Source organism: Oncorhynchus mykiss, chromosome 3, assembly GCF_057628025.1.
Source record: "Oncorhynchus mykiss isolate SJ-2025 chromosome 3, ASM5762802v1, whole genome shotgun sequence".
Taxonomy (NCBI): domain Eukaryota; kingdom Metazoa; phylum Chordata; class Actinopteri; order Salmoniformes; family Salmonidae; genus Oncorhynchus; species Oncorhynchus mykiss.
The window spans coordinates 87185294-87201597 of NC_143024.1; the positions used below are offsets into that span (position 1 = coordinate 87185294).

At 42.1% G+C, this 16304-nt stretch overlaps 1 protein-coding gene across 11 annotated transcripts in view; it reads left to right on the plus strand.

Moving 5' to 3' along the window:
- Positions 1 to 16304, plus strand: part of LOC110504796 (diacylglycerol kinase eta) — a 110795-nt gene that overhangs the window by 84481 nt on the left and 10010 nt on the right. For 6 of the 11 annotated variants that reach the window (XM_090230397.1, XM_090230403.1, XM_036975215.2 and 3 more), the window contains 8 exons: positions 3209 to 3322; positions 3411 to 3545; positions 4356 to 4513; positions 4617 to 4722; positions 5400 to 5492; positions 5849 to 5968; positions 7727 to 7832; positions 9184 to 9314. In XM_090230397.1, the coding sequence (XP_090086523.1) occupies positions 3209 to 3322; positions 3411 to 3545; positions 4356 to 4513; positions 4617 to 4722; positions 5400 to 5492; positions 5849 to 5968; positions 7727 to 7832; positions 9184 to 9314 (963 nt within the window). Of the gene's footprint in view, positions 1 to 3208; positions 3323 to 3410; positions 3546 to 4355; positions 4514 to 4616; positions 4723 to 5399; positions 5493 to 5848; positions 5969 to 7726; positions 7833 to 9183; positions 9315 to 9510; positions 9631 to 16304 lie in introns of all 11 variants that reach the window. The other 5 variants (XM_090230399.1, XM_090230400.1, XM_036975216.2 and 2 more) reach the window with 2 other exon arrangements.

Genomic DNA, 16304 nt, shown 5'->3' on the forward strand with positions numbered 1-16304 from the left:
GTTAACTGTCTGTTCAGAGTATGGCATTAGTCATGTGGGTTAACTGCCTGTTCAGAGTATGGCATTAGTCATGTGGGTTAACTGCCTGTTCAGAGTATGGCATTAGTCATGTGGGTTAACTGTCTGTTCAGAGTATGGCATTAGTCATGTGGGTTAACTGTCTGTTCAGAGTATTGCATTAGTCATGTGGGTTAACTGTCTGTTCAGAGTGTTGCATTAGTCATGTGGGTTAACTGTCTGTTCAGAGTATGGTATTAGTCATGTGGGTTAACTGTCTGTTCAGAGTATGGCATTAGTCATGTGGGTTAACTGCCTGTTCAGAGTATGGCATTAGTCATGTGGGTTAACTGCCTGTTCAGAGTATGGCATTAGTCATGTGGGTTAACTGTCTGTTCAGAGTATGGCATTAGTCATGTGGGTTAACTGCCTGTTCAGAGTATGGCATTAGTCATGTGGGTTAACTGCCTGTTCAGAGTATGGCATTAGTCATGTGGGTTAACTGTCTGTTCAGAGTATGGCATTAGTCATGTGGGTTAACTGCCTGTTCAGAGTATGGCATTAGTCATGTGGGTTAACTGTCTGTTCAGAGTATGGCATTAGTCATGTGGGTTAACTGTCTGTTCAGAGTATGGCATTAGTCATGTGGGATAACTGTCTGTTCAGAGTATGGCATTAGTCATGTGGGTTAACTGCCTGTTCAGAGTATGGCATTAGTCATGTGGGTTAACTGCCTGTTCAGAGTATGGCATTAGTCATGTGGGTTAACTGCCTGTTCAGAGTATGGCATTAGTCATGTGAACACTTTACTCTGCTTTTCTTAATCGGCGTCAGGTCATCATCAAAGTAAGCATATGCCTGATTAAAGCACCTGGTTTTCTGAGCAACCTTTAGAATGATTAGGACATGTGAAGGTCTTAATGAGAGTTCCAGGGGTGTATTTGATCTGTGCATATGCCAGCACCAGCAACACAAGCCTCCCTGTTAAGGGCGAATGAAGTGAATTTGTAAAAACTAAAAGTACTAAAACTACTGCTACAACTACTAATACAACTACTAATACAACTAATATAAACTACTAATACAACTAATATAAACTACTAATACAACGAATATAAACTACTAATACAACTAATATAAACTACTAATACAACTAATATAAACTACTAATACAACTAATATAAACTACTAATACAACTAATATAAACTACTAATACAACTACTAATACAACTAATATAAACTACTAATACAACTAATATAAACTACTAATACAACTAATGTAAACTACTAATACAACTAATATAAACTACTAATACAACTAATATAAACTACTAATACAACTAATAAACTACTAATACAACTAATATAAACTACTAATACAACTAATATAAACTACTAATACAACTAATAAACTACTAATACAACTAATAAACTACTAATACAACTAATATAAACTACTAATACAACTAATATAAACTACTAATACAACTAATATAAACTACTAATACAACTAATATAAACTACTAATACAACTAATAAAACTACTAATACAACTAATATAAACTACTAATACAACTAATATAAACTACTAATACAACTAATAAAACTACTAATACAACTACTAATAAACTACTAATACAACTAATATAAACTACTAATACAACTAATAAAACTACTAATACAACTAATAAACTACTAGTATCTTAGAAATAGTTTTCACAAACAAACTCTATATGTCCGAACTCCTAATCAAATAGTCTTGGCAAAAATAACATGGTCGCTGTGGTAGAACATTTATTTTGATTCCAGATTTTCTGGATTTACAGTCCCATCAGGTAGCCTGATTTCAGATGTGTCTGTGTAAACAGGATTATTTAGGAATTTGTTTTAATCAAACTATTATGTTAATCTGACTATCCAAAATAATGATAGTGTTATTTTACTTATTATTTGTTACTTTTATTTTATTTTCATTTAAAAAAATTAACTGCATTATTTGTTAAGGGCTTGTAAGTAAGCATTTCACTGTAAGGTCTACACACCTGTTGTATTCAACGCATTTGACAAATACAATTGTATTTTATTTTATTTGATGTCACATAGGACTCAATGAAGGGTGTGTTATTGTGAGTTGGGCTTCACCTAGTGCTATTACTCTAAACTACAGTACAATAGATCACAGCCTCTCTGAGCCTTTGACGTGCATGGAGCTAACTAGTACAGATCTGCTTTAAAGAGGCATTTATGAGTGGATCAGAGCAGAGGAATGTTGTAGTACAATGATGTCTGATTCATCATTACCTTGACCTAATCATGGACAGTGTGGACAGAGAGATCAATATCGAGTCAGAGGAACCTTTCACTCCAGAGTCTCTAATCTAAACTCTAACCTCCCCTGTTCTCACTAGACGATTTGGAGGTGAATAAAATGTCAGAAGACAGTTTTCAATGGAGGGAGATAAGTGATGGTGATGGTGATGACTATGGTTATGGTAATGATGATGGTAATGATGGTGGTGGTTGTGATGATGGTAATGATGATGGTAATGATGGTGGTGGTTGTGATGATGGTAATGATGATGGTAATGATGGTGATGACTATGGTTATGGTAATGATGATGGTAATGATGATGATGATGGTTGTGATGATGGTAATGATGGTGATGACTATGGTTATGGTAATGATGATGGTAATGATGATGATGGTTGTGATGATGGTAATGATGGTGATGACTATGGTTATGGTAATGATGATGGTAATGATGGTGGTGGTTGTGATGATGGTTATTTATTAGACATTTTGCAGGATGAAATCTCTTGAGATGCACCATTTTGTTTTCAAGAGTGTCCCCCCCAAAAAACTACTGCTACAACTACTAATACAACTACTAATACAACTAATATAAACTAACACTAATTAGGTCCCAGGGGGTCGAAACACTTCTGGTTCTAATAAGGGAATAATTTAGTCCTGGGACACCAGGTGAGGACAAGGTAGAAATGTGTTTTTGCCCTTCAGCACCAGGATTGGGCAGCCCTGCTTTAGAGCAATGTACTGTAACTGTGTTCATTGTGTTTTAACCCGTGTGTGTGTGTGTGTGTGTGTGTGTGTGTGTGTGTGTGTGTGTGTGTGTGTGTGTGTGTGCTCGCGCGCGTGTGTGTGTGTGTGTGTGTGTGTGTGTGTGTGTGCGCGTGCGCGTGTGTGTTTAGATATTCTGTGCCCCGTCGTTTGATGATAAAATCCTGGAGGTGGTAGCAGTGTTTGGCAGTATGCAGATGGCTGTGTCCAGAGTCATCAAACTGCAACACCACCGCATAGCACAGGTAACAAACACACACACACACACACACACACACACTATCTTTACTCTACTGTAGTCTTTCATCCAATGAGTCTTTCCTCCACTGTCAGTGTCGCTCAGTGAAGATCACTATCCTGGGAGATGAGGGTGTTCCTATCCAAGTGGACGGAGAGGCCTGGGTACAACCTCCTGGAGTCATTAAGATCCAACACAAGAACAGAGCCCAGATGTTGACCAGGGACAGGGTGAGAAAGAGGACCAACAGTCAATAGAGATGATATGGGGAGGGAATCAGAGCTGGATTTGATCCCTATTGTGGAAGTACCGCGGAAGGTCCATGTTAAAATGTTTTGTCTTTTGGGGGGGATTGAACCGACATGTACAGCGTTTACCATGAACGCTATCTCTGCAAACATGGGAAAATTGCCTTTAAATTTATATCGAACTCTAACGCTGATCTTCTGCATTATGGATTGAATCCTATCTCAAACTGTTACTGTATGCCCTGTCTCTGACTCTGTTCCTGTTTCTGTCTTTGTCTCGGTTTCTCTTTGTTTCTGTCTGTCTCTCTTTCTGTCTCTGTCCCTGTCTCTCTCTGTTTTTGTCTCTGTCTCTCTCTGTTTCTGTCACTTTCTCTCTCTGTCTTGGTCTGTGTCTCTGTGGATGTTAACTCATTTCCTTCCTGTGTCTCCTCCCTGTGTCTCCTCCCTGTGTCCCTCCCTGTGTCCCTCCCTGTGTCTCCTCCCTGTGTCCCTCCCTGTGTCTCCTCCATGTGTCCCTCCCTGTGTCTCCTCCATGTGTCCCTCCCTGTGTCTCCTACCTGTGTCCCTCCCTGTGTCTCCTCCATGTGTCCCTCCCTGTGTCTCCTCCCTGTGTCCCTCCCTGTGTCTCCTCGTGTCCCTCCCTGTGTCCCTCCCTGTGTCTCCTCCATGTGTCCCTCCCTGTGTCTCCTACCTGTGTCCCTCCCTGTGTCTCCTCCCTGTCTCCATGTGTCCCTCCCTGTGTCTCCTCCATGTGTCCCTCCCTGTGTCTCCTCCCTGTGTCTCCATGTGCAGGCGTTTGAGAACACTCTGAAGTCGTGGGAGGACAAGCTGAAGTATGACAAGCTGCCCTTGCGGTCTCACCTTTACTCGCAGTCTGTGGACCTGGCCACTGAGGAGGAGGTCGCCCTCGTACAGCTGGTTGCCCGCGCTGCAGACGATCTCATCACCAGGTATATTTTTTAAGCTGTCATCTTGAATACTATATCTGTAAACACTCTGTCCAGTCAGCAGTCAGAATGATGCCCTCTGATCTCTCCCCTTGTCCAATCACAGGATCTGTGAGGCAGCCAAGACCAATGGGCTTTTAGAGCAGGAGCTGGCTCACGCCGTCAACGCCTCATCACACGCCATCAACAAGACACACCCCAAGTTAGCCGAGGTTAGACATCATCAAGAGGATATGAGGAGTGATGTGAGGAGTCATGTGAGGAGTCATGTGAGGAGTGATGTGAGGAGTGATGTGAGGAGTGATGTGAGGAGTCATGTGAGGAGGAGTGATGTGAGGAGTCATGTGAGGAGTGATGTGATGTGAGGAGTTATGTGAGGAGTCATATGAGGAGTGATGCGAGGAGTGATGTGAGGAGTGATATGAGGAGTCATATGATGAGGGATATGAGGAGTCACATGAGGAGTGATATGGGGAGTCATATGAGGAGTGATATGAGTGTGTGTGATGTGAGGAGTGATGTGAGGTGAGGACTGTGTGTGAGGTGAGGACTGTGTGTGAGGTGAGGACTGTGTGTGAGGTGAGGACTGTGTGTGAGGTGAGGACTGTGTGTGAGGTGAGGACTGTGTGTGAGGTAAGGACTGTGTGTGATGTGAGGACTGTGTGTGAGGTGAGGACTGTGTGTGAGGTGAGGACTGTGTGTGAGGTAAGGACTGTGTGTGATGTGAGGACTGTGTGTGATGTGAGGACTATGTGTGATGTGAGGACTGTGTGTGAGGTGAGGACTGTGTGTGAGGTGAGGACTGTGTGTGAGGTGAGGACTGTGTGTGATGTGAAGACTGTCTGTGATTCCAGCTGTCTAATATTGTGTTTGTTTGTATTGAACACAGAGTATGGCCAGGAACACTGCTATAGAAGTAGCCAGCAATGTGAAGGCTTTACACAACGAGACTGAATCCCTTCTGGTGGGACGAGTATCACTGGTGAGTTACAATCTAGGAGGCTAAGCAACGTCTATGATCAGTTCAGCCTTTCCGTATTCTAACAATAACCATTAGGAGGGAAAATCAAGACTGACCTTAGATCAGCGTCTCAGGGCAACCTCATCTTACTCACGTTCTCTGTGGAGAATATGTGTTTATCTCCTTCATACCAACTCCTGTATGTGTGTGTGTGTGTGTGTGTGTGTGTGTGTGTGTGTGTGTGTGTGTGTGTGTGTGTTTGTGTGTGTGTGTGTGTGTGTGTGTGTGTGTCCATGTGTCTGTGTGCGTGTGTGCATGGGTGTGTGTGTGTGTCCATGTGTCTGTGCGCGTGTGTGTGTGTGTGTGTCCATCCACAGCAACTGGAACCCTCAGATGAAGAGTCTTTATCCAGTGCTCTGCAGAGTGTGGAGATGGAGCTAGGCAAACTTGTAGATATTCCCTGGTTATACCATATACTGCAGCCTAATGAAGATGAGGTGAGATTACACATACTAGTAGATATTCCCTGTTTAAACCATATTTAGGGCTCCTGAGTGGAGCAGCGGTCACTGCATCTCAGTGCTAGAGGCATTCTACAGACCCTGGTTTGGTTCCAGGCTGTATCACCGGCTGTATAACCGGCCGTGATTGGAAGTCCCATAGGGTGGCGCACAATTAGCCCAGCGTCGTTAGGGTTTAGCCGGGGTAGGCCATCATTCTAAATAAGAATTTGTTCTTAACTGACTTGCCTAGTTAAATAAAGGTTAAATAAATCAAATGTAAACATCGCACCCCATTGAAGATGTGTTCAGATAATACACACTAGTACACTGCTCAAAAAAATAAAGGGAACACTTAAACAACACAATGTAACTCCAAGTCAATCACACTTCTGTGAAATGAAACTGTCCACTTAGGAAGCAACACTGATTGACAATACATTTCACATGCTGTTGTGCAAATGGAATAGACAACAGGTGGAAATTATAGGCAATTTGCAAGACCCCCAATAAAGGAGTGGTTCTGCAAGTGGGGACCACAGACCACTTCTCAGTTCCTATGCTTCCTGGCTGATGTTTTGGTCACTATTGAATGCTGGCGGTGCTTTCACTCTAGTGGTAGCATGAGACGGAGTCTACAACCCACACAAGTGACTCAGGTAGTGCAGCTCATCCAGGATGGCACATCATTGCGAGCTGTGGCAAGGTTTGCTGTGTCTGTCAGTGTAGTGTCCAGAGCATGGAGGCGCTACCAGGAGACAGGCCAGTACATCGGAGACGTGGAGGAGGCCGTAGGAGGGCAACAACCCAGCAGCAAGACCGCTACCTCGGCTTTGTGCAAGGAGGAGCAGGAGGAGCACTGCCAGAGCCCTGAAAAATGACCTCCAGCAGGCCACAAATGTGTATGTGTCTGCTCAAACGGTCAGTAACAGACTCCATGAGGGTGGTATGAGGGCCCGACTTCCACAAATTTCTTTGAGGGGCCGCACAGCCCTCCATGTGCTCGCCTTAGGTAACCTGACTGCCATTAGGTACCGAGATGAGATCCTCAGACCCCTTGTGAGACCATATGCTGGTGCGGTTGGCCCTGGGTTCCTCCTAATGCAAGACAATGCTACTAGACCTCATGTGGCTGGAGTGTGTCAGCAGTTCCTACAAGAGGAAGGCATTGATGCTATGGACTGGCCCGCCCGTTCCCCAGACCTGAATCCAATTGGGCACCTCTGGGACATCATGTCTCGCTCCATCCACCAACGTTGCACCACAGACTGTCCAGGAGTTGGCGGATGCTTTAGTCCAGGTCTGGGAGGAGATCCCTCAGGAGACCATCCGCCACCTCATCAGGAGCATGCCCAGGCGTTGTAGGGAGGTCAAACAGGCACGTGGAGGCCACACACACTACTGAGCCTCATTTTGACTTGTTTTAAGGACATTACATCAAAGTTGGATCAGCCTGTAGTGTGGTTTTCCACTTTAATTTTGAGTGTGACTCCAAAACCAGACCTCCATGGGTTGATAAATTTGATTTCCATTGATAATTTTTGTGTGATTTTGTTGTCAGCACATTCAACTATGTAAAGAAAAACATATTTTATAAGAATATTTTATTCATTCAGATCTAGGATGTGTTATTTTGGTGTTCCCTTTATTTTTTGGAGCAGTGTATGTATTCCCTGGTTATACCATATATTGCAAGCTATTGAAGATGAGGTGAGATTACACACATTTCTAATCCTACACCTGTGTCCTTCTCAGGACCCCTCGTTAGAGTATGGCAAGAGCAACAGTCGTAGCAGCATGTTCAGAATTGTGCCAAAGTTCAAGAAAGAGAAAGCTACCAAGAAGACCAACCCTCAGTCAGGTAAGTCTTCGTCTTTTTTGTCTCTCTCCACAGGCTAAAGATATACAGTAAATGGTGCCATCTAGAACCTGAAAGGGTTATTTGGCTGTCCCCAGATTATCTCTTTTTAAATAGCCATTTTTGGTTCCAGGTAGAAGCCTTTTGAATTTCAGGTAGAACCCTTTCCACCGAGAGTTCTACATGGAACCCAAAATGATTCTATCTGGAATCAAGAGGGTTACCCTATTGGGACAGCCGAGGAACCCTTTTGGAACCCTTTTTTCTAAGAGTGTACGCACCACACATACAGAGTTGTATACTTTTAAGTTATATCTAAAATCTTTAAGGTATCTATGTGGCCTACATTTTGTGGTTGTAATGCATTATAATCACCCAGTGTGGTGTCAGGGATTGTCTCTGTGATTTCCATCTGCCCTGGTCCTCAGTCTGACCCATCTATCCAAGAACACCCCTGTTCATGGTCTCATCCACCTGTTTACACATTTACAGCAGTCACAAACCAAGGCCAAAGACAGGGGAGGGGGCTGGACGCAGGGCCAAAAACCCAGATTACCCAGAGAAAGAAAAATCCTGTTTCAGAACACAATTTCTCCTTCATGACGACTGATACAACAGAACATTGACTACATTTGTTTATGAATATTACTACGAATTGAACATGAAAAAAGCTATTGTTTTACTGTGTTTATGAATATTACTACCAATTCAACATGAAAAATATATTTTTAGACTGTATGTTTATGAATATTACTACCAATTGAACATGAAAACCAGCCATTTGTATTGTGTGCTGTAGCTGCACTCTTCAATCTAGATTAGATTGTTTTGGGGTGAAATAAGAGCCCATATAATGCATACAAATAGAATGCCAGGGGTTGGCCGGTCTTCTGCTTCAGGACCCCGTCTGTTGGTTGGGAGTGTTAATCCCGCCCACAGTGAGGGAGGGCAGGGATTGGGTGGGGCGTTCCATCAGGTTGCACAGGCTTCCGCCATCCTTCTCCCTCCTACTTCCTGTACGTCTGTGTTCTGATTGGTGGATAACCTGCATGCCCTTAGCCTCTGTGGAAGGCCATTGGCCACAGCCGTTTCCGACCAACCAACCTCCAACATCTATGCTAACTCCTCCTCTTTTCCGCCAGCCGCTGCCGCCTCTCTTCCCTCTCTCCCTTCCTTTCTTCCTCTACCTCTTCTCCTCTTCCTGTCTTCCCTTCCCTCAATTTTGATTTCCTCTCTCTGATTGTGTGTGTATACATTAGTGTGTGTGCGTGTGGATGTGTGTGTGTGTGTGGGAGAGAGGGTCTCAGACACTGAGTGAGCACATTCTTGCTCTGTGCACTGCTTACGTGTGTAGTGGAGCGATGGGGTACAGAGGAGGTAGGAGTCTGGCTGGAGCAGCTCAGTCTGGGAGAGTACAGAGATACCTTCACACGCCATGACATCAGAGGCTCTGAACTGCTGCACCTGGAGAGGAGGGACCTGAAGGTATACACACACGCACACACACACAACACACAAACCCAACACACACACACACACACACGTACACACACACACGTACACACACACACACACACACACACACACACACACACACACACACACACACTGTTACTTCATCTACCACCAGATCAACTCTCTTTCTCTCCATCTCTTTCTGTCTGGTTATGTTGGCCTTTAGCTGTCTTCCTGTTTGCTAATCTGTGCTGCACTGCTCTGCTTGGCTTCCACTGTGTGTGAGAGTGTTGCTTACCTACCGCAGGAGACTGGCTGTAACTCACTAACCCCTCAGTCTTCACTGGTACTATGTGTGAACTGGGAACGGGACAGACCTGGGGAAATGGGATAGGGTTGAGGGAGGGCTGGCGTAGGGGAGGAGGGGCTAGGGGAGTGGGACTGCTCAGGAATGTTGGGTGAGGGAGGGTTGGAGCTGGGGTTAGGTTGGTACCACAGACCGAGACCAGTTTTAGGTCGGAGCGATATAGAGACGCTGTTCACGGACAGAACACAACAACTCCCAGTAATATTGACCCCAGGGGTGAGAGTGGACCTTTGGAGTACTGCTGAACATGGGTGGCTTGGAGTTATAGGAGAAAGATGTTCAATGTTGACTCCACACTGAGAAAATACCTCAGGGAGAAACAAGAGGTGTATTAATTAGTCAGATTCCGTTTGCATAACATCTTGTCTGTGACACAACATTTTCCTACTGAACCCATTCAATGTTTACGCTAAATCAAAGAAAATCACATTTTGTTGGTCGCATACACATATTTAGCAGATGCTATTGTGGGTGTAGCGAAATGCTTGTATTCCTAGTTCCAACAGTGCAGTAATATCTAACAATACACAACAGTAATCTAAAAAAAGTAATCAACAATTAAACAGACAGGGAAGGACATAGATGAATTTGTCCAATAGAAACTCTCGTTTTCGTTGCAAAATATTTTCTGTTTGAAGTAAACGGTTTTGCAACGGATTCCGACTAATGATACACTCCCAGGGATATACCACACTTCATTACCCCCATAACCTCCTTACAGATGATGGAGTCATTTAGACTGTTCTATTTCACATTGTTTATCAGAGTTTCATGTGCCAATTATCCTAATGGATCTATAGACGGTGAAGTGAACGACGGCAAAGCAAGGGGATGACTTTTTTGACATTAGACAATAATAGTTTTGCACTCATCCTTACGAGCGACTTGCCTAACATACCTTGGACTGTGCCAGTGTTTCTCTGTCTGTGTCCCCTCATTCCAAATCTGTCCCCTCCATTTATATGACAAAACCACCATTATCTGTCGAAAAAACATAATTGGAAGTAAAAGGAAAATATCCTAAACGCTATTCCATAATTATAATTTATCCTTTTTAGAAACATGGTAACACTTTATGTAACACTTGCAGTTACAATGCATTATGATGCATCTATAATGAATTGTAAGACTTGTCATATGCATGTAAGAGGAGCTTCTAATGTTTTTTTGAGTCTGTACATTTTTTTTCCAGCATAGAAGTTTTTAGTAAGGGATAAATGCAGACGTTCTGTACATTACTTTGGAAATAATGGACGATGCACCATTGCAGGGTTCATTTTTCAAAAGGTAATGTACAGAACGGCGGCTTTTATCCCGCTTATACCACAGTTGACAAAGAAAACAATATGAAAGCACACATTTACTGCTATAGATACTTTGTTGTTGTTGATATTTAAATTGTTCGATTAGTTCAATATTTATGGACGTGAGCCAGTCATTCATTCTTTATGTTCTGTTACCATGCTCAGTGGCAACGTTCTCATCCCTTACTAGCCAACTAGCTTGCTAGCAGCTAGCGTCCCACCTCGACAACAGCCAGTGAAATTGCAGGGCGCCAAATTCAAAACAACAGAAGTCCCATAATTAAAATTCCTCAAACATACAAGTATTTTACATCATTTTAAAAGGTAAACTTCTTGTTAACCCAACCACAGTGTCCGATTTCAAATAGGCTTTACGGCGAAAGCACACCAAACGATTATGTTAGGTCAGTACCGAGTCACAGAAAACCATACAGCTATTTTCCAGCCAAGGAGAGGGCTCACAAAGTCAGAAATAGCGATTCAATTAATCACTAACGTTTGATGATATTCATCTGATGGCACTCACAGGACTTCATGTTACACAATAAATATGTGTTTTGTTCGATAAAGTTAATCTTTATGTCCAAAAACCTCATATGAAATTGGTGTTTTATGTTCAGAATTGTCTTGTCTCAAACAAACAAGTGCAGAGAGCCACATCAAATTACAGAAATACTCATCATAAAAGTGATAAAAGATACAAGTGTTAAACATACGAATACAGATAAACTTCTCCTTAATAATGCAACCGCTGTGTCAGATTTCAAAAAGGCTTTACAGCGAATGCACACTTTGCGATTATGTTAGGTCAGCTCCTAGCCACAGAAGGCCATACAGCCATTTTCAAACCAAGGAGAGTGTCACAAAAGTCAGAAATAGCATTAAAATGAATCACTTACCTTTGATGATCTTCATCTGGTGGCACTCCCAGGTCTCCATGTTAGACAACAAATGTTTGTTTTGTTCGATAAAGTTCATCTTTATGTCCAAATACCTCCGTTTGTTGGTGCGTTTAGTTCAGAAATCCAAAGGCACAATGCTCGCTCTCAAAACCAAGGCGAAAAGTCAAAAAAGTACAATAAAAGATAGTAGAAACATGTCAAACGATGTTTAAAATCAATCTTCAGGTTGATCAATAATATTTCAACCGGACAAAGGCTTTGTCAATGGAAAAGGTAAACAAGAAATGCGCGCTCCCGATCACGTGCTTGATTCATGGATGGAAATTTCCATTGTCCTCTCATTGAAAGCGGTGTATCTCCCGCATTTTTCAGAGTAAAAGCCTGAAACAACGCCTAAAGACTGGTCACATGTTGAGGAAGCCATAGAGATCATGAACTGGGTCCTAAGTCTTTGAATGGTGGATAGGCTTTCAATGGAAAAACAGCCTTTCAAAATAATAATACTTCCTGGTTGGATTTTCCTCAGGTTTTCGCCTGCCATATCAGTTATGTTATACTCACAGACATTATTTTAACAGTTATATCCAAATATACTAATCATATGCATATCCTAGCAAATGAGCCTGATTAGCAGGCAGTTTAATTTGGGCACGCTTTTCATCCAAACTTCCGAATGCTGCCCCCTATCCTAGTGAAGATAACATCAAAGTTTATTCCGTTACATTTGTTTAAACTAATACTATTTGCTTAAAACAGCTGGTCAAACTAGAAACATGGGAGGATTTGACAGCATAGCACCACCTGTGTCATGGCTGCAACAGTAGGGACCAGAGAAATTCATGTTCATCACTCACCACGTTAGGTCATCAGATGCTCCAAAAAAATATGTCTCTACAAAAAAATGTCAATGCTAGCTAGCTAAATTTTTTCCTTGTTTACAACATATACAATTTCATTTTGTTTGGTTGCTGGTTTAGCTTTCTGTAACTTTGTAGCAAGTACAGTCTGCATTGTATCTTGAATGCAAGGTGTCCCGATATATTTTCCAACTGTCCCGTTATCTGGTTTAATGTCCATTCTAGAATGCCCTTCTAACCAATCAGAAACAAGTATTCAACAATGTTGTGGTATAAACATATTATAATCCTTATTAGAATACATTATGAGGGCCTCTACACTTCCAAAACAAGTTATAAAGCATGCAGTTTGGCTTTAATAAGTAAAGTGTTACCAAACTATCACACAGAAAATGACAACGGGATCATAAACATAAACAGTGTCAGCTGCATGCTGTTCAGTAGTGTACTCCATGTTTGAATATTTGCTATGCTAATTGAAGGTAGGTACAGCACAACACAACATGTCTGTTGGCACTTTCTGTTTTGTCATTGACCAGAAGATATTGTTTATACAGTACATGACCTGTAGCTTTTTATTATTTGGAAGCTCTTAGGTGAGGCTGCCTTTAAAACCCCCAAATGTCGATGTCCTCACCCCCATGGAAATCAAATTATCATGATAAAAAAATGTACATACACATTTGTACATTTAAGCTGGAGATATCTGGTTTTGAAATGGATGCGTCTCATTCCACCTCATCCGCCTATGTCGCACTTCTGCATCTGAGGTGAAAGGTGACAGAGATGGAGCGCTGTTTGTCAGACCATGGGACATCCCAAAATTCGGTCTTCTCACAAAATCCCCTGTAGCATCTGAACGGTTTGGCCTAGCAGCTATTAGGACCCCTCTATGGAAAGATTATACTCTCACAAGTGTCAGGAGACTCGTCTGAAGTGGGTACAGCCGATCTGCCAACACTACCGTTCAAAAGTTTGGGGTCACTTAGAAATGTCCTTGTTTTCCAAGAAAACACATGAAATTTGTTGCAAAATGAATAGGATATATAGGCAAGATGTTGACAAGTTTAAAAATAATGATTTTTTATTCAAATAATAATTGTGTCCTTCAAACTTTGTTTTCTTCAAAGAATCCTCCATTTGCAAAAATTACAGCTTTGCAGACCTTTGGCATTCTAGTTGTCAATTTGAGGAAATCTGAAGAGATTTCACCCCATGCTTCCTGAAGCACCTCCCACAAGTTGGATTGGCTTGGTGGGCACTTATGTACCATACGGTCAAGCTGCTCCCACAACAGCTCAATAGGGTTGAGATCTGGTGACTGTGCTGGCCACTCCATTATAGACAGAATACCAGCTGACTGCTTCTTCCCTAAATAGTTTTGCATAGTTTAGAGCTGTGATTTGGGTCATTGTCCTGTTGTAGGAGGAAATTGGCTCTAATTAAGCGCCATCCACAGGGTATGGCATGGCGTTGCAAAATGGAGTGATAGCATTCCTTCTTCAAAATCCCTTCAAGACCACCACCAAAGCACCCCCAGGCATTGCCTCCACCATGCTTGACAGATGTCGTGAAGCACTACTGCATCACCTTTCCATTTTATATGAGTTTTCTTCTTTGTGATCCGAGCACCTCAAACTTTGATCCGTCTGTCAACACTTTTATCCAATCTTCCTCTGTCCAGTGTCTGTGTTCTTTTGCCCATGTTAATATTTTATTTTTATTGGCCAGTCTGAGATATGGCTTTTCCTTTGCAACTCTGCCTAGAAGGCCAGCATCCCTGAGTCGCCTCTTCACTGTTGAAGTTGAGACTGGGGTGTTGCGGTTACTATTTAATGAAGCTGCCAGTTGAGGCCTTGTGAGGCATCTGTTTCTCAAACTAGACACTCTAATGGACTTGTCTCTTGTTCAGTTGTGCATCAGGGCCTCCCACTCCTCTTTGTAGTCTATTTATAGACAGTTTGCACTGTTCTGTGAGTGAAGGGAGTAGAAACACAGCGTGGTACGAGATCTTACATTTCTTGGCAATTTCTTGCATAGAATAGCCTTCATTTCTCAGAACAATAACATACTGACGAATTTCAGAAGAAAGTTTGTTGTTTCTGGCAAATTTCAGCCTGTAATCGAACCCAAAAATGCTGATGCTCCAGATACTGAATTAGTCAAAAGAAGGACAGTTTTATTGCCTCTTTAATCAGAACAAAAGTTTTCAGCTGTGCTAACATAATTGCAAAAGTATTTTCTAATGATCAATTAGCCTTTTAAAATTATAAACTTGAATTAGCTAACAAATCAAAATCAAATCAAATGTATTTATATAGCCCTTCGTACATCAGCTGATATCTCAAAGTGCTGTACAGACACCCAGCCTAAAACCACAAACAGCAAGCAATGCAGGTGTTGAAGCACGGTGGCTAGGAAAAACTCCCTAGAAAGGCCAAAACCTAGGAAGAAACCTAGAGAGGAACCAGGCTATGTGGGGTGGCCAGTCCTCTTCTCGCTGTGCCGGGTGGAGATTACAACAGAACATGGCCAAGGTGTTCATATGTTCATAAATGACCAGCATGGTCAAATAATAATAATTACAGGCAGAACAGTTGAAACTGGAGCAGCAGCACGGCCAGGTGGACTGGGGACAGTCAACGTGCCATTGACAGTCAATGTGCCAATGACAGTCAACAGTGCCATAACAGTCAACAGTGCCATAACACAACGTGCCATTGGAACACAGGATTGATGGTTGCGGATAATGGGCCTCTGTACGCCTATGTTCAGTAGATATTCCATAACAAATCTGCCGTTTCCAGCTACAATAGTAATTTACAACATTATCAATGTTGACAATGTATTTCTGATCAATTTGATGTTATTTTAATGGCCACAAAATGTGTTTTTCTATCAAAAACAATACCATTTCTAAGTGACCTCAAACTTTTGAACGGTAGGGTACGTCGGTTGTTTTGCTCTAGGACGCCCACAGGCCTGACAAGACTCGTCTAGATGAGAAAATTAATGGAAATATACTGTATATGGAGACTGATTAACCTCTCTGGGATATTTGGGATGGTAGCGTCCCACCCCACCAACAGCCAGTGAAAGTGCAGGGCGCCAAATTCAAAACAACAAAAATATCATAATTACAATTCCTCAAGCATACAAGTATTTTACACCATTTAAAAGATAACATTCTCATTAATCCAGCCACAGTGTCTGATTTCAAAAAGGCTTTACAGCGAAAGCACCACAAACGATTATGTTAAGTCACCACCAAGTCACAGAAAAACACAGCCATTTTCCAGCCAAAGAGAGGAGTCACAAAAAGCAGAAATATAGATAAAATGAATCACTAACCTTTGATGATCTTCATCAGCTGCCACTCATAGGACATCATGTTACACAATACATGTATGTTTTGTTCGATAAAGTGCATATTTATATCCAAAAATCTAATTTTACATTGGCGTGTTATGTTCAGTAGTTCCAAAACATGCGTTGATTTTGCAGAGAGCCACATCAATTCACAGAAATACTCATAATAAACATTGATAAAAGATACAACTATTATACATGGAACTTTAGATAAGCTTCTC